The sequence below is a fragment of the Periophthalmus magnuspinnatus genome, chromosome 21 (genome assembly GCF_009829125.3).
Source record: "Periophthalmus magnuspinnatus isolate fPerMag1 chromosome 21, fPerMag1.2.pri, whole genome shotgun sequence".
Taxonomy (NCBI): Eukaryota; Metazoa; Chordata; class Actinopteri; order Gobiiformes; family Gobiidae; genus Periophthalmus; species Periophthalmus magnuspinnatus.
Genome location: NC_047146.1, coordinates 22,339,738 through 22,361,994, shown reverse-complemented (window position 1 = coordinate 22,361,994; position 22,257 = coordinate 22,339,738). Strand labels below are relative to the sequence as shown.

General features: G+C 38.7%; 1 protein-coding gene across 1 annotated transcript in view; it reads right to left on the bottom strand.

Annotated features, from left to right (window-relative positions):
- The window catches only part of LOC117389172 (receptor tyrosine-protein kinase erbB-4), a 336,244-nt gene that overhangs the window by 102,590 nt on the left and 211,397 nt on the right, over positions 1–22,257 (bottom strand). The window contains exons 4-5 of the mRNA XM_033986791.2: positions 4,672–4,803; positions 488–553 (exon numbers count right to left, since the gene is read on the bottom strand). Of these exons, the coding sequence (XP_033842682.1) occupies positions 488–553; positions 4,672–4,803 (198 nt within the window). The remainder of the gene's footprint in view (positions 1–487; positions 554–4,671; positions 4,804–22,257) is intronic.

Sequence of the window (22,257 nt, the reverse complement as noted above, 5' to 3'; positions counted from 1 at the left end):
CTACCAGCAATAGAATGAGTTTTATGATGATTCAGACATTGAGGGCATGCGTGGTTACTACTTCTCCGGCAACAGCTATTACTGTATAACTAAACCACTACAGTACAGTACTACTCCTACTTTTGCTACTTCTACTACTGCTACCTCTAATGATAATGCCCTACATATGAGATGCGCATTTGACAAGCCTCATAAAAGCTTTACACTATAGTCATTATAATTCACACTACACTACTCCTACCCACAGTTGCCAGGGAGCTCCTGATGGAAGCAAGTCTACCAAAGTGTATCATCAGCTCCTCCAACTACCCCCCATCACTCACTCATATTCATATATAAATACAGTTTAGGCGAGGTGGGTGAAGTACCTTGCCTAAGGACACAACAGCAAAATGCATCAGTCTGAGCGGGGTTAAAATCGCTAGACTTTGGGTTGTTGGACGGGCGGTCTACACTTTGAGTCATGTATTTGTCACAAAGTACTCACAGCTTTGGCACTGGTCCTCCTTGGGCCCCCAACAACGACCATTACAGGAGCGATGGCACTTCTGACCTGAAAAAGCACATACAAATACTATTATTAACAATGGATACTTAATTACTCACTCTGAGAATACCTTGCATACCATAGCTTGTCATTTTCTATAGGTTTAATACATTAGATATGCCACTTTGTACAGATAAACAGGTTTACTTGTTGTTGTTCCAGACACCGTGCGTCATTGAGGTGGTCTGGGAGCTGCCTGTTCCCGTGTGGTAATTATGGTAATTGTGGATATGTGCTATAAAAGTGTGTAAAATATGTAGGAATGTTAGCAAATGAGTGGGTTGATAATTATATAATGGGATGTTTATTTATGATTCTATGTAAAAGTAACAGTTAAAGAGAAAGAGAGTTACTGACAGAAGTAGCACAGATATATAAAAAAAAAAAGTATTCACTTTTATATGTATTCAGTGTTGACATTTAAAGGTCCCGTAGCTTTAAGCCACGTTAGAACATTGTTACATCCTCAAAAACATACCTGGAATTGTGTCTTGTTCCATTCACACACTTTTGAATAGCCCTTTATTATTAGTCTGTCTACATCTCCAAAGCTCAAAATGCTCTTTTCACCCTTGTAGCAGTAGTTTTCAAGTTAACAGCTAACTTTTACCTTTTGTTTAGCAGAGATTTCCAATTCCAGGGCTGAATTGATCCAAAAGAGTTAAAAAAAAAACGCTGGAGCACTTCCTGTATTACCACATGACATCACAAGGAGGTGTTTGAGAGAATAACTAAGCTTAAATATGCAGTTTTTTTGTGTTAAACATGTGTGAATGAAACAAAACACAACTCCAGGTATGTTTTTGATGAGGAAACAACATAATTATATAGTGAATAGGCTACAATATAACCATTACTCATTAATATTACCAGTACTTGAAAGCTGTCAACGCTACACCAGCTTCATCTAAAATATTCCTCTATACTGTGTACATTACAGATCATGCGTCAGAGCAGGTAAATAGTGCCTCGTCTCTTCTAGAAGGGTACAGCCTGTTCCTTTGTCAGTAAAACCCTAAATGATCTCACCGCCGACAAGACGCTTCTGTACTTTCTTGAAATAGAGTAACATCTATGCATTTCCATATGAACGCAGCAGGGATCCGGCTTGGAGAAGGTTAGGCTAAATGCATCAAAGTAGATAATCATAACCTCTCAGCTGTAGCCTCTGCCTTTTTCATATTTGGAGGATTTAATTGACTGCCTGTAATCGGCCGCGAGGGAAGTGAGCTGGGTAAGTGCTGCGCTCTGTCCGTCAGCCTCTCCACACAAGGAGCTGTTAGCTTCCAAACACACTCCAAAACAACTAACAAAAGTTTTGAAAAAAATGGAACGCATCCCTAATTGTGTAAAATCTAGGGAATATGGCATTTTATGAGTATCATGAGAAGAAACATAATGATTTTTCAATTGTCAAAATGAGCACACAACAGTCACATCCTTATTTTTCTTTCACTTCCATGTGTAAAACATAACCTGTACCATGTGACCAGCTTTACAAAATCAAACTTTCTGAATAATACATTTATGTTAATATTACCAAATTTTGCTTCTAAAAATCTCAGTTATTACTATTCAGTTGCTACGAGAGAAGATGTGAAGATTGTGACCTGGATAATCACAATCATATTAATATTTTTGCCACAGTAAAATCTAAACAAGAAAAGGGACGTTTTGCAACATATATCTGGTATAAGAAGATGTTTTCAAATGAATAGGCCGGACTAAATGCATGAACAGCAAGTTTGAAGATAACTAATTAGCAGCCAATCTTGTTACAGTAATTAACTCGATGTGAAATGGAAATTTACTTACTCCATATCTTGAAAAATGCTCCTTCAGTTTTGTGTAAATGGTCACACATATGAATCGTATTCATAGAGCTTTTCCACTTTCAAGACACTCAAAGCACTTTACATCAAGGAACCACTTACCCATTCACACACATTCATAAACCAGTGCACGCAGGGTTAAGTGTCTTGTCCAAGGACACAACAGCAGCATTCATCTGTGAGAGCTGGAATTGCACCGCCAACCTGTGGGTCAGTGGATCTGACCGGTTACCAATGATGTTTTTATGTTGAGGGCGGGATTCAAACCGCCAACCTTTGGATCAGTGAATAAACACCCCACGCTCCTGTCGCCCACTGTGTGAGCACCCACTGTGTAGCTGCTGTTTTGTAGCCGACTTACATGAGCTGTTTTATTAACTGAATGAATTGCATATAATAGATAATTTTACGTGTGAATAAAGTATAGCTTTGTAAGATTTGTAGTTTTAATTCTCTTACACTGTCAGGAAGTTCTTCTCTTATCACTCTACTACTCTAGAATCGATAAGTAAGAACAATGACTTTATGAATACTTGTATCACAATAAATAAATACATAAAAATAGATTAAAATCATGTGGAAATCCGCTTAATCCTGCACACATAGTCATGCAGTAATCAATTTAAACCCGATTTGTTTATATGGGTGAGCTGTTCTCATTTCAACCAATCATGTATAAATTATATTCAAGGGATAACATATTAGTACAATATTTGAATTGTTTCCACCAGTTTTGACATGTTCACTTTCAACGATTGAGTCTGACAGTACAGACCATTACCACAGCAGACACTTGAGTATTATTAAATTGAATATGTGACCCTCACTTTGACAGTATATGCCCATTTGAATCGTACTCATAAATGCATAATTTCTTTGTATTGGGAAATCAAAGAGCTGAGCCCTGGGCTGGGTCGAGGGTGAAGCAGCCAGACTGTCTGAGCTGGAGGCAAGGTCTTCTTTATGTTCCTCTGCGTTCAATTGTATTACTTTATAATATGGACAATGCATACAGTCAGGCTTGTGCTGTTTTATAATACTGGAGATATTGCAGCTGCTTTAAACTAAAACAGCTGCCATATGAGAGATAATAAAAAATATAAAGGCCAAAACAAATCTAGGACTTAAAGGTGCACTATGTAACTTTATCGGTGTAGTGTTATTATCGGTTTGCCTGGGATACTCCACAGTATGGCATAAAAACTTAAATCTGTACATGTATTTCATTACAGGTGTCTTATTGGCTAGAAAACATGCATTCTACTGTGAGCGACGCACCTCTCCTTGGTGGGGTGAACCGACTGTCACCACTGAGGAAAAGTAAGTTTAATGCCATACTGCGGGTAGAGATAACATCACCATGGACACGAGTCATTGGCGGACCTTTTACATAGTGCACCTTAATCATGTCAGACATATGTTTAAAATTGCTCTACTCGTGTACTGCCAGTCAGAACTCCAAAGACGGCTGAATACCGCAAATGATGAGCCTGTGTACCACTAGGGGCACCCTTCTCAAAGTCTGACAGGCCATAAGAGGAGACAGCCTTAAGAAACAACAACTGCTGAGTGAAATGTCAAACAGCTTAAGTGCTAAATGAATAAGACAAAGGAGAGTGACTTTGTGGGCCAAGGCAGTCTTTGAAACACAGGGTGAGGGGAGGTCACAGATTACCGCATGTTTCCCTCATGAATGTATATACTTGTCACCTTAAAGACCCCCTGCAGCAGCTCAGAGCGTCATTTACATGTTAAGGACAATAGAAGACCAATGATGTTATGGCGACAGAACTGGGTCATTGGGTGATTTGGTATTGTTTGGTGTTGTTTGTTTTTGTGTTGTCACTATTTGTGTAGAGAATACTTGCATGGGATTATAATAATAGATCAAAAAGTGTCGCTATAGTAGTGAGTAATGAAATGGTAAAATGTGTACATTTTGAATTTAGTAAGGAGGGATTTCTTATAAAAAGAAGCACTATGTTTCTGGTGGAGGGTCTACCACTTGCATGTCTCTGTAGGAGTAGTTTTACTTTGCCTAGAATGTTTCACAGCATGGCATTTCACTCAACAAACTACTGGTATTTTTACTGCTTGAAAAAATCATTAAAAACAAACAAATATCTGACTTGTCATAGTGTGGAACATTCCAACCAAAGCAATAACATCTCCATCAAGACAAGCAGAAAAAATACACAATGCACCTTGTACTTTTCTATAGCCATTGTGTTGTATTTCTTGTATTACAAACTAAAATGTGTGTGTAAGATGTGTGAGTCTGTTGTGTCTTACATGCCACACTGCTGTTGGTGGGCACCACCAGAGGGTGAACCCCAGGGTTCTTCACAATGTCCTGCCAGTGGATGGTGTCCGCGTGGCACAGGAACTTGTTCTGGTCCACGTACACGCCTCCACTCAGGATCTCTGTGGGGAAAAAAAACAACAAAACAAAGCACAACAAAGTTACACAATAGTCTGTAGTGCATACTGTGACTTTGAAATAAAAATATGGAATTTTTAGGAAGAAACTTTGAATTAAATGATTCTATTTCTAGCACGTTTGTGATATTTAATCGAAGTACATGGCAGATAAAAGTAAACATTACTAAATAGAGAATATCTGATAAATGGCCACAAATACTACAGGGTCTCCTTTATATGATGACTTTCTACCATTAAGGTACTAAAACACATTACACACACATTCATACAACGGTGTATGCAGACACTGGTGATGAGATGGGTTAAGTGTCTTGCCCAAGGACGCAAAGACAGTATTCATCTGGTGTGAGCAGGAATCAAACTGCAAACGTGTGAATAACTGACTCTGACTACTTCACCAACAATGTTTGTGCCGGGAGCGGGCTTCAAACCACCAGCTGAGCTACTGCACTGACAGGGCAAAGGCTCAATGAATCAAGGCTTAATGTCTGGACACCATCGTTAGCCATATCACTTTGACTGTTATCATAGAGTTGATTCTTTTTTTTTACATCATTAAGTAATACACAATTTCATTCCCAAAATGCTTTGCTGCAATGTGACTTTGATTACTGTTAATCATGGGAACTGCATAATCCGAGGTTTTTCTTTTTCACTCCAGAAATCAAGGCTGAGAAAGACAAAAAACAGAAATAGAGAAATGAGCGTGCAAACAGACACAATATGAATCCCAGTAGCAGATTTGCATTATTTACACAGCTTACGTGTTCTCTATCTTCCTCCAAACACATTACTGACACAGGGCTGAAACTGATGAGACGACTTCCTACCAGCAGTGACCACCAGCTGCCAAAACACAATATCGTTCCACAAAAGCTCCATTAAATGATACTCTGTGGATAATAGGTGAAGCTGGATGTATTAGTTCTGCCATTTTGCAATTCTTCAGACCCCATCCCCAAACTTCTCTATCTTTCCCTGCGTGTGGTGTGCGCGGGATAGCAAAATTAATCCTGGTTCTCACTACAGGAGGGATATCGCTTGGCTAGGAGGGTCTCAAAATTCAAATTGTGTGCCCAATGTGAGGGAGAATTCTGGCAGAAATTGACCAAAGCAACAGAGAATAGTTGTATTATTTGGACGACATAGTACGAGATACATGGGGTAACAAAACTTCCACCTGCATCGTGTACAAATTAAGTTTAACTGTTGAAGGAAACAGGCATTTAAGCATTGTTACTAACCCTTAAACATGATTATTTGTCATCTATACTGTTGCAAATGGTGATTCTCCGTGAGCTTAGAAATGGTGTACATTGTAGACTTGGAGTTCAGCAATGTTTTCTTTCATCTTACATTCTGCCTTACCTCTTGTTTACGCTCTTAAATCAAACTGGAGTTGTGGGAACCCAAATAACAAAACAAGAAGCAAAGAGTAGAGTTGAAAGAAAAACTGTTTTAACTTGAGCTAAAATAACTTGTACACCCGCAGGTAGACACATGCAATGCGATGGAGAAAAACGGCTTCTCCTCTGGATCTAAAAGGGGAGAAGGGAGGCTGAGGAGGCTGATGTTTTGCAGGTGTGGTGAAAATAACTGTACTTTGGAAGCAAAGCGGACAGCACTTTTGCAAGATGGTCCCACGTTTGAGTCAGGAGAGTCCTTTTTGTGAGGAGTTTACATATTCTCCCCATATAACTGTGAATATCTTCTAGGGAGCCAAGTTAAGAGCTAATACTCCAGTTTGGTACTAGCTAGTAGATGCTAACTAGTTCCTGGCTCCAGGTCAAATTTCCCTATATATTGTAGTCTTGCATGTACAGCATCTACACATGTGCAGTCTTTGATACATGCGAATTGGGAGGTCCACCGCTGACTTGTCTCTATGCAGATGTTATTGCTTTGACTGAAATGTTAATGTTACACAGTAGAGCATTAAATGTGTCCATGCATTTATTCAATTCAACAATTTTTATTGCTAAGAAAATGAAAAAAAAAAAAAAATATATATATATATCTGTTGGGGTTGCCTATAAACAGAACCCACACACGCAGCTGCACAACGTGCATGCAGGAATCACTTTTCATTTTAGGTCGGACCATCTACATTGGCAATGTCATATGCGCATCCAACGGGCGTAATTACGCAACACGTCGCTCAGATTACGTTGAGAGTTCAAAATTTTTCCTCGCCAACGGAGTGTCTCCAAGCTTTTTAACAGGAAACACAGAAAAAAAAGCCACATGGTGTCAAAAGAAACTTTGATGCCCTTTCAGAATTAAGTTCTGTAAAACCAGTACAGCTGTGTAAACACCGTGCGTCGCCTGCAGTAGCTCAGGTTCGTGATGGCCTACAAAGAGTTTATAGTGGTGTGGGGTATATACAAAAAACTTTACAACATCAAACAGCAATTTTACAGGGACAACTTATGCAGAAAAAGGCTGATGGCGTACCAACGCTGAAGCTTAGATGGTAAGTAGCCTAATTAAAGATAATTATTGCTACTCAAGGCATTGTCCCTTTTGTCAACTTTGTATAATCTAAAAATGTAATTCATCTGACCACATATTCATCACCATCTGATGAATACATACACACATACATATTCACTGGGATTTTAACCAACTAAGGAGTACATCATGTGCAGTTCAAAGGACACAGGTAAGGAATGGTTGGATTTTTTTAAATTAGATATTTCTTTTTCTGGAGATCACGAAAGAAGCTAGCTATGTACCCCTGAGATACTACAGACTTTTTACACCAAATGTGACAGAAGGAAATACTTAAATATACTTACAAATACAAATACTAGGAAATAATTCATAAATGATCGAAACAACAGCTAATAGCTAGCTAAGGAGCTAGCCCTGGTCATCTGAGATGCTACAGACTTTTGACATTAAATGTGGTGAAAAGCCTTCCAGAGGAGATATCAACTGAAACAATCAAGCAGAGTCAACCAAGATGCCAGCCCGACCGATGTTTGTGGCAGTTTCTTTCCCGAAAGAGATTGTCAACTATTTTGTTGTAGAAACTTTGTCATTCTTTATAGTCTAATCCATAGTGTCCAATGTGCATTCATAAATGTTACAGCGGAATTTAGGCCTGCTGTGATGGGAGTTGGGAGTCATCACGATGGGTTTTCCTGTAGCCAAACGTTTCCTGGCAACAGTGAAGGTGTGCTTCTCATAGAGGTCAAAATAGGAACACTACACATTATAACCACATCACCCCTGTCCTCAAATAACTCCACTGACTCCCTGTACAATTCTGTATCCAACACAATATCCTTTTCATCACCTACATGTCCCTCCATAACCTGGCCCCTCCCTATCCCAATCCATCAGCACTGTCCCACCCGCCACCTCAGATCAGCTGACACCGACCTCCTCACTCTCCTCATCAGGACAAAGCACGAACGTCGGGGGATTGAGCCTTTGCTGCCGTTGCTCCCGCCCTGTGGAACTCACTCCCACAATCCATCAGGAACTCGGACTCATTGCAGCACTTCAAATCACAACTAAAAAATCACCTGTTCAATCTGGCATTCTTCCCATGATTTCCACCATCGTCTTCTGCTGTTTTCTTATTGTTTGTAAAGGATCTTTAAGTGTCCCAAAAACACTATATAAGTCTGATGTATTATTATTATTATTATTATTATTATTATTATTATTATTATTAATTTGTTTTATTATTTTATTATTCCATTCCCATAGCTTCTCCTACATTTCTTCTCTTCTTTCAACCCATGCTAGCAATGCCTTCATTACTGGTAAACGCTTGCTTTGCACATTAGCTACAGTTAGCGGCCAGGGGCAAATCAATGGTTAAATCCTGTTGTTGATTGTTTAGCGACTTGAGGAAAAATGCCTTAATTAGTTTGCGGACTTGGCTACGGTTGGTGCATCCCAAAAAAAAAAAAAAAGACTTCATCATTATTCCCTATCCCGAGAGCAACTCCGAATGTAGCTTATCCGACACCTTCAGAAAGCCAATGTAATATCCAGTGTGCATGACCGTTAGGAAAACAATATGAAATTCGCAGAGGCAGAACAAATGTATGCAGGCAATTATTTTGATGGTAAGAGCTTGTTGTTGTTGAGGTTTTTTTCCCCCTTATTGCAGTGCGGGGATGAGTTTGATTAAGAGTGGGAGGCAAATAGGAAACCAATGATCAGAAAAAAACATATTAATGAGTTTGTGAGAGTGAATTAATAAGACTAGCGTGAATTGTTTAATGAAGAAAGATGTAGAACAACAGACAAAATGAATGACTGGTTTGCTGTAACATTGCATGGCTACGATGGTATTACGACCCGGTTGCTTAAAAATAGATGTTAAGATGTCGAGTCAAGTAATAATACGACAGCCAATTGAAAAAAATATATATAAACAGTGATAATTAAACAACAGATTGATGGAGAATTTGAATTAGACTATACTCAAGAGGAAGTAGAAAGAATGGAGTTGTCAAAATAAAATGTCTAATGCCGAATAGAGAATGTTTTTTTGTTTTTTTTAATCTACTCCATAGGGTTACAACAGCCACCACTGTAAACAAATTCTGTAAATAATGTTTGTAATGACCCTACAGTCACTTAAAGGGCCCATATTTTGCTGTTTTCTGATCAATGTTATAATGTTTCCTCTTCAAAAACAGACCTGGAGTTGTGTTTTGTTTCATTCACACACGTTTAACACACAAATCCTGTATATTTAGGCTGTGTTCTTCTCCCAAAAAGAAAACACTCTGTTCCACACTTTTAGTTTATAACAGAGGATACCATAGACAGATTGATTTATGTTGGAATTCAGCACTGTGTATTAAAACCATTGTACAGACAGAAAAGCCAGAGCAGTGGGACCATGAACATTTAACTTGTAGTCCCTGTTGTCTCATTGACTTCCACTTGGTTTAGGCTGAATGCCTTGGGCCGGAAGAAGCAGAGGGGAGAGCCAGTGCAGGAGGATGAGATGCATTCTGGGTCAGAGAGGCTAAATGCCGGGTGCACAGCCTGCTGCACAGCCCAGCAGTGCAACAGGGCTCACAGTGTTGCTAGGTTACAATACTATAGTCTGATAGACACTGAAATAAGTTGCAAGGAAAGAAATAGAGATGAAAAACTCAAAATGCCATGGCCAGTGCAGAAATAGTGAGCCATTATTTGAAAACAGGGAGGATATGTTTCAAAACTGCTATGAATGTTAAGACTGTTCTTAGAGTTACTTTATTTTGAACACCTTGAACTTTTAAGAAAGGAAAACATGTAGACCTAGTTCTCATGCTAGACATTCAAATCATGTAAATCATCATTTAAAGAAAAGCAAGAAAAAAAAAAACGTATTTAATCTTAAAAAGCATTTTGTTTTAAGATTATTATTATTATTATTATTATTATTATTATTGTTATTATTATTATTATTATTATTATTATTATTATTATTATTATTATTATTATTATTATATTTAAATAATTACTGATATTTGGTTTGCAGATTTGTCAAAATAGCCCATTTGGGAACCAGCGTATGTATATGCATCCATTAGAGGAAACATATTAATAATGAATGAATAATTCTTAAACATATTTGTTTAACAGGGACAATGTGCATAACATTAAACTGTGCATTAAAAATAGCGTGCATGTGTTCAGTGCTTAGAATGCTTTGTCATATGTATAGCTCCCGTGTACTGAGCATCTGAGGCTGTTGCTCTCAGAGGAGCAGTAAGTTGAAAGTAGCATGTTGTGCCATCAGAAGACATCATGGCCGACAGGCTCTGAGCTGTTTGTTTCTCCTGATGTGAGGAGTGGGGATCAGTGGCACAGCTCTACAACAGGTGAGTCCTCCCCCATCCATCATCTGCTGTAAGTGCACTGTCAGTCTCCCTGCGCCTCTCTGCGGGCTGCTTCACTGTGTGCATGACACGGCCTGAATCTTCAAAGACAACTCACTTTTTGGTGTAAAATACTGGTCTTGTCATAAGAAATAACTTCATGAAATATGTAGTATCATGTGGTACAGGTTTAGTGAAATCTTGTAGGCATGGTTTTAGAACTTTCATTATTGATCATTTAAGTAGTTATACAGTAGTTTTTGTCAATACAGCAATTTGCCATCCAAATGTTATTTGTTTTTAAAATTGCTGATGAAAGAATGATCTATGAAACAAATTATAAAATGTTCAATTAAAAAAAAGAAAAAAAGAAGAAGAAGAAAGAACAGAAACATTTATTTAACAGTTCATTACATAATTATTTTAATTGTCAAGTTGCACATTCAAAACTAAAATCAAACCCGACCACAGGGAGGCGTTGGTTTCATTTTTCCTCAATGTACATTTTCTTTTATATTGAAGAGCTCTCAAGCCCTGCTGACTTCCTCTATCACAGATATCATTTTGACCCATTGAAATAATCTATTGAAGACGTCGTATTATAAGTTGGATACTGAGCAGTGAATTATATCACACTTCAGAACTCCATCAGCTTCAGCGTCTCATCACCATAAGGTCAATGGTTGGAGCAGCACTTAAAGGAAAGCATGCCATTTTAACAGCATTATTACCCTTTTTTCCCCAAAGATGAAATTATGAAACTCATGTGCCATTTGTAGAGCTTTGGCATGATCAAGTGTATTAATAAAGTACATGAAAAAGTACAGCACAGTTGGGGGGGTCATCATCTTCATCCAACATATCATGTATATGCTGTATGCAAATATGTGTGCTCATTATTATCATATATTGCCCTATATGGGACAATATTCTATCGCACCATTCACAATTGTGACCAACATGTAATTGTATGTAGTTGTATGTTGTATGTATGTAGTTGCATTTATAATTACTAGAGACCTTAAAGATGATGTGTACCAAAAATCCTTATCCTGGGTTAAATTGAAATAACTTTACTAACCTTTTATTTGAGGTCTCACTTTTACATAACCATCTCTGGTCATGTGACAATTTCTAATAAACAAGTGGCACATTTCAGCCTGACCCTTTCTTCTTACATAGATAGAAAATATACACAGTAACAAATTTAGAGCTTCAAAAGTACATATTTTTTGGCGGTCACGATTGTGTCCGGCGGATTGAAATGGGTTAACACAGTCCCTGCAAAACAGTGCTACCCATTCAGATTGCACTTTGATGTGTCTAACTATTGACCTGCAAAGAACAAGTGCATTAATTCTCCTCTATAAAAGCGTCTCACGAGATGTTGGTCTGTCTCTGGATGTGGCGTGGGCAGAGAAAGCGTGTGAGAGGCAGTACTAATGCAGTTATAAAGCGGGACATAAAGGCAGAGGTTTAAACATTGCGCTACCACAATGTAAGATGAAAAAAACACATTAAAATTTAAAAGATTACAGGGCAACAGATGGAGCGTGCGGTATTTCTGCAAGGAGTCTGTGTGAATATGCATAGAGACTTATAAATTAAATGCATGTTTTATCAGATGGACCTCTATAGCTGACCCCATGAAGTGTACTTTTCAAGTTGTGCTAATCTGCAATTTAATCATTTGTTTTATACTATGGAGTAGAAAAAAATAGGACGGTGATGGGATAAGAAAGGGAAATGATTTTGTAGGAAGCCAAAATCAGTAGAATGGTGTGGTGATTGGCTATGGTGGCTGAAAAAGTATGTGATTAGCTGAGAGAGAGTCAGCTGACATAGAATGACTCTTGCTTCAAGGACAGCAATACATAAACTTTCAAATGCAGCAGTAAATGCCAAGCAGGTCTTTAGGATGTGTTCACTTTCTATAGGATCCACAAAAGTTGAACCATATCATTTTGGCTTCACACACATGACCCAAAGTCCTTTCAACTGACAACAATCACATCTGGGGCTGAATAATGGCACCATTTTCTGAAACTACAGTGAAAACAGGATTAACTTGTGCTGATAGAAAAGATGTTGAACTTTGTGACAGTTTTTGTTTCATGAGGATAGGCCCAGTACATAGACTGTATAAAGACGTGGACTAAGTGAGTGTGACGTCACCCATAGCGTTCAACTCCAGTCAAATGAAGCTCGTCGAGGCTAGAGCAGTTATAGGGACGAAGTTGGAGCTGAGTTCCATATTTGGAATTCCGACCGCGAGTATCATAGCAACTAAAAAGCCAACCCAGAGCGAGGCTGATGAAGGTAACTTCCCTTAGCAACGCTGTCAATCAAACCTGTTGCTAATGCTAGTGGGAGTGAAGGCGCCTGATTTGTCTGTTCTTAATGCTCATATTTTGATTTATGGACAAATTAGCGAAATAAACATACCAGGATCATGTAGAGTGGGTTAATACAAACACTGTAAGACCAAAATGCCAAGTCAGACAGCAGTTAAGGAGAGAGGGGTGACAATTTTTCAATGTAAAGTGAATTGGAGCCAGAGTCGATGGAGCCAGAAGTGCTCCCGTGATCACTTCCTATTTGGATAGCAGCGACTAGCAGGTTAGCTATCTCCGTTTATATATACAGTCTATGGCTCATTAATGAAGATATAAAGAATAAACCAGTACAAAACATCTGCAGTCTCACCACAGAAACTTAAATTCCACCATACAACTCAGACCTGTCTTCCAGCTCTATTTTAAACCATAGGGATTCTAAAATTTATATTTTTTTTGTGTGAACCTAACCGATTACTATACCCACTTTGGCTTCAACATCACATAGTAAGTCCCTTTTTACATGTACTAGCAGGGAAGCAGTAATCTCCATGGTGACAAAGTTTACATAGCTTACGTTTAAATCCTTATAGACAGACATAACGGCCTCCATTAGTTGAATAAGAGATGCACCAATCGTTGAACTCCACCATATTAGACCTTGGGAGCGCAAGTGGTTGGCAGAGACTCACCAAGGCTTGTTTGTGCTGTGCTTACAAAACAAGCTACACAACCTTCGCCGCGTCGCAGTAGGAAAATAAGTGACATTGGGGATGAATAAAAGAGCGGGATTGGGGGGACATGGATTGCGTTCTGAAGAGTAACAACAAATGGAGCAGAAGAAGATGGCTCAAACTGCTGTTTTTGAAGGGACTGGGGTAAAATAAAGCTAGCCTGATAGCTGTGGGTAAGTCTTCACAACAGCACTGCACATTAACATGAAGAACCGGACTTTGTTTTTCAGACCCAAGCGTCGTTTTCTTAGCTGTTATGTGCTTTTCAGTTCTTGGCACTTCTTAGTCGTAGAATTTATCCAAACTGTGTAACACTGCGTGGGGGTGGTAGCCATATTCCCCAATTTTCTAAACATAGGGCTTTCCTTTGTCAAGATAACTACATTCTCAAACTGCTCATTAAATTTAGCCCAACCCACTTGCAATTGTTTCCTATGAAAAATGGCGGAGATTTACGTATTATGGAATTACTGCGGAGCAAAGGCAAAGCAGCTGGTTAGAGATGAGGAGAGAGGAAAAAATAAAATCATGACAGGGAGGTTATTGCATTGGGAGAAGCATATTTCCAGTGTTTTGGAACTCAAAGAGTGATAAAAGTGTGGTAATGTGAGCCTTATGGATGGGTAGAAGAAGAGGCGGCGAAGTAATAATACAATACCTTGAAACAAATGATGAAAGAAGGAGATATCAAGGGGACAAACAAGTGCGTGATTAAAAAAGAAGTAAAAGATCCTTCAATGGCTGCTGCTGAGGGCCACTTAGCTTATCAAGGCTGATGTGCGAAGGGGCTGCCGGCTGAATTCAAATGAGTCGCACTCAGAGGAATGTGCAAAACAAAACAGGCTCAGAGAAAGAGCGCAGAATGAGAAGGAGCAGAGCAGAGAGTGAACAAGCATATTTTAACACGCAAATACCAAACGTGTTGGTTTTGCCATCGCACGGAGGCACCCACCACAATCAGGGCAGGTTTAGCCAAAATACAAAGGGAGGTCACGTTATTCCAGACGCCGTGATGAATAATGGAACATGGAGAAGGGAAAATGTGAAAAATGTATCTTCAAGGCACTGTACCGGATTTTTACTGCCTTACAAACGGAACTAGTTTATTTAAACGGTTGCTTATTCCTAAATTTGTCAACCAATTCCTATCCTAATTATTCAAAGCTGTGAGGTTATAAGCTCGTTTTACAATTTTAAGAGGTCAGAGCAGAATTTCGCTGTTCTGTCACTGCTAACAAAAATAACTAGCCTGCAAACAGCGCAACTGTTTATCATTACAGGCAGACGGCGCGCAACTGTCTCATTTTAGCCAAAGAAGAGCTGCTTTTACAATATATCTGCACTGGGCCAAGACAAGTTTGACTTTATTTAAACTTTACCTTTAAATAAATCAGGTACAGGTACTATGAGGCTACTATCCAACTTAGAATTTGTAAATCATTGTTTTGCATACCTCGCCCAGACTCAGATCCATCACTACTGACGCTGTTGCAGAAAAATGTATTTGGAGACAGGATTTGGTATGATTTTCAGGACAACACAACAATCAACTTGAGATCTACCTGATTCATTTTAGTCTTGAAAAAATGCATTGTTTAAAGTTCCTGGAGAAAACCTGTCAGGAGACCACACTGCACAGACCACACTGCAGTGTTCGTGCGAATATATTAAAAGTGGCATATTAGGCTATTCTCTGATCTATGTTATAATGTTCTTTCCTCCTCACATCTCCAATATACCTGGAGTTGTGTTTTTTTTTTGTTTTTTGTTTTTTTTTTCCCATTCACACATGTTTAACACACAAACTAAAAACACTCTCTTCCACCTTGTGATGTCATGTGGTGATACAGGAAGTACTCCATTGTGTTTTTAAACTTCATACTCATTTGGATAATTTCACCCTTGGAAGTGTCAATCTCTACTGAACTAAAGGTAAAAGGTAAAGGCTGTTAACTTGAAAACTATCACTTCATGGCATCACAAAGTGGAACAGAGCATTTTGAGGTTTGGAGATGTAGGCAGACTGATAATATATGGGTGAAAGGAACAAAACACAACTCTAGGTATGTTTTTGAGGAGCATTATAACATGATTTAAAGCTCACAAGAGTAAATTTTGTGTAATATAGGTGTTGGATGATAGGTGATGATTCAGGCTTGATATCGACTTAATTAAGGGGTTAGAGTTAGGAGTTTAGACTAGGCTATTAAGTAATAATTCTTAATAAAGTTATTATTAAGGATAGTCATTATAAAGAGTTACTGCATTTCCTTTTTCTGACCATCACCACATATTTCTATACTCTATTGACAGCCACTTTATTGTAATCAAAACTGATCACATATTCTGAGACCCATGTCAACGCACAATATCTTTTTGAGTTGCGGTGGGTGCTGCCTGTTACAACACCAGCAAAGCTCAAAGGACCCGGGAAGAGCATGTCCCATTAACCATCTCTGCCTCCATCAATAGCTGCTCCACTTTGGCCTAAGAGGGAAAAAATAAGTGTATTAATTATTAAGTTGCCGAGGGAGACGAGAGCAGAGGCGAGGGGTTGGAGGCTAATGTACGTGTTTATGTGTCGGCGGTGAGCTGGGTTTATAATTGGGTTTAAAACACGGCTGCAGTGAAATCTCGTAGACGCTAGCTGATGATAAATACTGTCATGCTGTGATGAAAAAAGTTTAAGCTGCATTAGGGCTTATAGTATATTATCTTATACTTATATAAAATACTATGCATGGAAAAAAACAACACATTTTAAGTTCTACGTTTACATTTAGCCATAAGATTGTAACATTTACTGAGATTCACAGTTTGCAAATACTGAACTGCCACCGTCTCTTTTTACGGTTAAGGTCCAGCTAAGTTTGGGGCAATTACACATATTTTAGGCACATTAAATCACCTATTTTCATAAATGTGCAAATCAGCATATGAAGCTCAACAGTCCCGTGAACTTTGAAGTCTGCTGTGGTTCCAAAAGTAAATTTTACATTCATTTTTCCCATAGACTTTTCAGAATATTCAGATATTAGGAGTTCACAGACATGGCGGGGGCTAACCTGCTATGTGGTAACTAATATTCATAATGCAGTTGTCAACGCAAAATTCAGCTAAATAACTTTGAAATTTAAAAGTCTCAGAAACAGATTTTAAATATAATTATAGGTCTTGTGATCATTAGTTAGCACATAGCTGATTAGCCCTGAGCAAGCTTTCAGACTTTTAATATAAATGTCGTTTTTTTGTTTGTTTGTTTGTTTGTTTTTTCATCTAAGGGAAAAGTGAATGAGAAATTTACTCCTAGAGCCAAGGGGTATTTTTAGCCATTTTAGTCTCAAATTAGCACTATTCTATTACCTTCTCATAGTTTTGGTCTATAACCATATATCACTACTAATTTGATTCCAAATTACTTCAGTCTTCAATGTATTATAAAGGGGTTTTAAGCCATTTGTTTATAAAATCACTAAAGAAAACAACACCGCTTTCTTCATTGTGTCTTTCCTTCACAAACACGGCACCTCTCATCTCCGATTCCACAGGTGTCCGTTCAGTCCCGTTACAATCTGATCCAAAGTGACATCTCCCTTAGTGGCGTTTGCAGACCACCCAGCCGACAGTCACATCCCATTTTATTTGCTTTCCTCCTCATTTGGCTCGTCTGGGGAGATGGGTGTGCGGAGCTCGCGTGGCATCAAAGACCCTCAGAATCAAAGCAGGAAGCTCGTGTCAAGACTCTGTGCTGTAGAAACGGCGGCGACAGAACGGAGCTGACATAAAGTGAACATGGCATCACCAACATCACAGAGGACATAATGCCACCGCGTGTTATCGGCCCAGTGCAAAAGAGCACAGTGGTGGGAATTTATCACACTCTCATACGAGTTATGTCAATCACGGCATCTAATAACTTTTTGAATATTATGAAGAAGCTTTGAAGTAATGGTTTCTAAGCTATGGGATCGTCCATGCTAAGATGTAACAACAACAAAAAATATATATATCGACACATTTCTATAGCTATATAGGTCATGTTTTGCATCGTTTAGGTCACTTTCTGTTGGAAGGCCCACCATCTGCTTGTCTCCATGGAGATGATGGATTGCTTTGCCAAGAATGTTCCATAATACGACACTAAACTTTACTTTTCTTGTACTTTCTCCAGTAGCCACTCCTAAAATTTGACCTGGAAATTAACCTGGTGGTGCCTCTTGCTTGTCTCCATGGAGATAAAGAAGTTTAAGTGGAACATTCCAGGTAAAGCAATAAATCTCCATGAAGACAAGTGTAAAGTCCTTCAGAAAAAAGTGACAAAATAGACTTTGAACATCCAATAGTGGCATTTTATAGTTTTATAGTGACATAAAACTCTCAAAACTCAAAATCCAAACACCCAACATTTTTTTTTTGACCCAACTACAACTACAAAAAATCTAAATAAATGTATCCAGCTCATTTTAAACATCCTGAAACATTAGATGCATTTTTTCATTATAGCAAAGTGATAATTTATATTAAACATATGCAATCCAGCCAAAGTCTATTCACACTTGTTTAACGTCGATTATTGGTTTATACATCACAGCAGCAGATCCTGGTCTGATCTAAGCACTAGCCTCAGGGGATGCACAGTTTTGAAAAGGGAGGAAAAGACAGTGTTTTGATAAATAATCTACATTAATATCTGATCCACGTCTGTGCAAACTTTAAATGAGCTCCTAAATTCAGAGGCAGAAGTTCAGTTAAGATGGTAGAAGATCATAAGTGAATGCTGTTTTTCTAAAAGTGAGGCGAGTAACTTTGAACTGGACAATGTGCAATCAGAGACAGTGATGGGACTTTTGAAGGAACTACAAGCTCAAGGTGTTAATTATTTAAAACTCAGACACACACGAGCACAGATGCAATCATGTATTCACACACTTGCATGCTTTAGTGCATCAGGATTCAAATCTAATCTCAAAATAGAAGGGAGATGCACTTATCTATTTTTCCTGGTCACTGTCACCAAAATAAATCTAGAAGGGACACGAAATTGCATATAGGTTTGAGTGGATCCTATTTATTTCAATTATGTTTATTTATACACAGTGAGCCCAGTGAGAGTACCGGACTCTTCATGCAAAAAACAAACAAAATAAATAACTTCATAGGTCCATTTAGTCCAGGGCTGTCCAAACTACGGCCCAGGGGCCAAATGCGGCCCTCAGATCAATTTTTGTTGGCCCTTATGCCTCCTCCTAAAGTGTCTCAATTGATCAAGAAGTATTTTTTAGTACAAATTGAAGAAATTCTACCTCTATAACCTGAATAACATCACATTGCATTTTGACACAGACCTAAAAATAATCTTCCAAGTCTTATTAAAGTCTCTCTCTACAATGTCTCTCTCAAACCTGTGTTAAATGCACCATTTGACTCCCGGGATCGGCCCTCCTCCTCAAATATGCTTCAGTATGCAGCCCTCGGTGAAAAAAAATTGGACACCCCTGATTTAGTCGCTAAGTATTAGGTACAGACTCCAGCGTTTGATTTTTTCCAACCCTATTTAAAAGAATGCCATCGGGGTGACTAGATTATTCCCCTTCCAGAATCTACAAAAATTATCCACTAAAGGAATTCCTAGAGCACTAAACTTCATGTCCGAACTTGGGAGATGAAACTGAACCAGGAATTACGCGTTGTTTTCTTGACTTTAGGACCATGTCGATAAGCGTTTTGAAGTCACTTTCCAACACCTCGGACATTGGAACTGATTCTACCCCGAGGGATGGGGTACACAGGTAGACGGCTGACTGCATCCCACACCAGGATGAGCACCGGGAAGAGCTACAGTCGCATCTAATTCACTCATCATGGACTTAAGATTTTCCCACTGTCATGTTGCTCACGAGACTAGCTCTGGGTTCAAGTCAGTAAAGAGATGTGGTTCTCAGGTTCTGTCATCTTCGCTTTAAAAAGTAGACAGCTGTCACAGAGCGTCAAGCCGGCGAGTGACACCATAACACAAGGGCCCTGAAAAGAAGCTCACTGCATTGACATGACGTGAGACGCATCAACACAGGATCGATACACTTCACATTCCACCAGGAAGTATGCGTTTGACACGTAATGTAGAAATCCTCACTCAATATAGCGTCATAGTATAAGAATATTTAAGCCAGCTGTATATTTCTCGAGTTTGTAGCTTTGGTTTTTGATTTTTGAGTTAAAAACGCTCATTATTTGGTTCTGCTTGAGTCCAGTTTGGCCCTGATGTAGACTTCTTGGTTTAGTTATGGTCTAGTCTTAGTTTAGCCAATATTTTGCACTCGTTGTACTGCAAACACTACAACACTACATTCTAATCTAAGCTTGAAACTGGCATAAATATACATAGATTATAACGTCTGGCAAATGATGTAGCTATAACCATTTTTTTTCCCAGATAGAAAAGACAATTTATACTTAAGAAATAAACAGCCGGTGTACACCAAAAGACAATATTTCAGCATCAACGAGCAAACTTTGATGAATTCTTCCAAAATTACAACACACCATTCTTTTCCAAATGATGTTTAATCATGTCTTTTCAGGTAATGCATTTACAAAGTGATTCACATGTAATTACCAATCATCAGCGTGACTGTGCAAAAAGTTTAAAACGCTTAAACAGACGTTGGCAAATTGAAAATAATAAACTTTTGTGCTTAGGCAGACTCCAAAAGGGGGAAAATGTGTCATGTATGGGGTTTTGACAGTGTATAGAGGAAAAGAGGAAGATGCAGTTCAAATGTAGTTGGTGGTAAAAGCGGTAAAGCGGTTGAGTGAGTAGCTTTAACAAAAAACTCAAACTGTAACTGCAGTGTTGTCATAGCAAAAACAACATATTCAATCTTTTTTTATAGTGAAACCTCAAACTGTTGACTATTCAAAGGTTTCAGCCTCATGTTGCCAAATCTGTAATGTATTTGGCAACTTTTACCCATTCGAAAGACATAATATTTAGTTTCCATCGTTAATCACTATGACAACACTCCTTATATCTTATCATTCTGAAACCAGTGGGCAACAAGAAGCTGAAACCCATGACACCATTTTCCGAGATTTGAAGCTACCACAAAAACGACATCAACTTCTAATATTTCGGTGCCAGTACTGTAAAATTTGCTGGATCGGGTATCGGTTCCATCGATATCCTGGTCGGGCCTTTAATTGGATATAATGAAACTAATTACAAGCTGATTTTTGCCTAAAACAGGGGTGTCAAACACATTTTCTCCGAACGCCACATCAGCAAAATGGCTACTCTCAAAGGGCCAGATGTAAAGTAAATCTAACACATTTTTTTACTTGTTAATTAACTGTTCCTGTATTTATGACTTATTCAAGTTGCAAATATTGCATATAAATTTGCATTGATGTAAAAATATGGCTGTGTAACTGTGTATCTCTGGAATTTATCCTGTCGAGGGCCACTTAAAATGATGTGGAGTGCCACATTTGGCCCGCGGGCCTTGAGTTTGACACATGTGGCCTTGAATGTCTCATAATGTTTAAACTTTTATTCATACAAAGCTGTTCAGTAGTTATTAGAAGGATAAACAACAGTTACATAACACAACTGTCTCCCTTAATAAGCTAACTGTGTTTAAGGAAATAAGTGTGATTTTTCGTCCGTGGGTATTAGTAGATACTTTAAATCAAGGTACTAAAATCGGTATCGGAATTGAGAAAGCCAGATCAGTGCATCCCTAATTATTACAATCTGTTTTCTTACATAAAATCCAAGTACATCACTTCTGTTGAAAACCCCTCACTACGTCACTCACACAATGGCCTCTCAGTACAATCAATTAACTCCAAGCACCCCTAATATCCTGCTCTGTCCCCCAATTTAACACATGTGCCCCTCACTCTCCACATTAGCGGCGTGCGAGTGTGACAATGTGATCCTCGTCCTTCACAAAACTAAGTCCCTCTTGCCCCACGTCCTGTAGCAGTGAAAAATTGACTGTGACACGGAGGTAATTGCATGGGAAGTAATCAATTAGACACACAATTGAGGGAGAGCTGAGGTCTGCTGGCTGCCAGGCTACAGACACCACTAAATTCTGGAGGAAGTGCAGTACAGCCAATGTCTACGGTACCTATCCCCCTTTAGTGCCACCATTGCTCCGTTCTTCACCTTAGCTGTTACAGATGGAAAATAGGAGTCGTAGAGATCGGAGGGAGGTAAATGTTGTACGCTGCGCTCCCCTCAAGAGCGCTTTGTCTGTCAGCTCGTCCCTGTCACCTTGAACCATGGATCCTTTGACTCCCCAGTGCATCGCTGTCTCGAGATGTGGGCACGCTGAGAGAATTCAGAGAGATTTCAAACATTAGCAGATGTGTTTTGAAGAACAATGTATAGTCTTGGTGGAATTCATTTTTCATTTATTTTCATTTATCTATATTTATACAAGGAGAGGCCAATGAGAATACCAGACTCTTATTGTAATGGTATTGTGACAGTGCCCTGTTACAATACAAATAAAACAA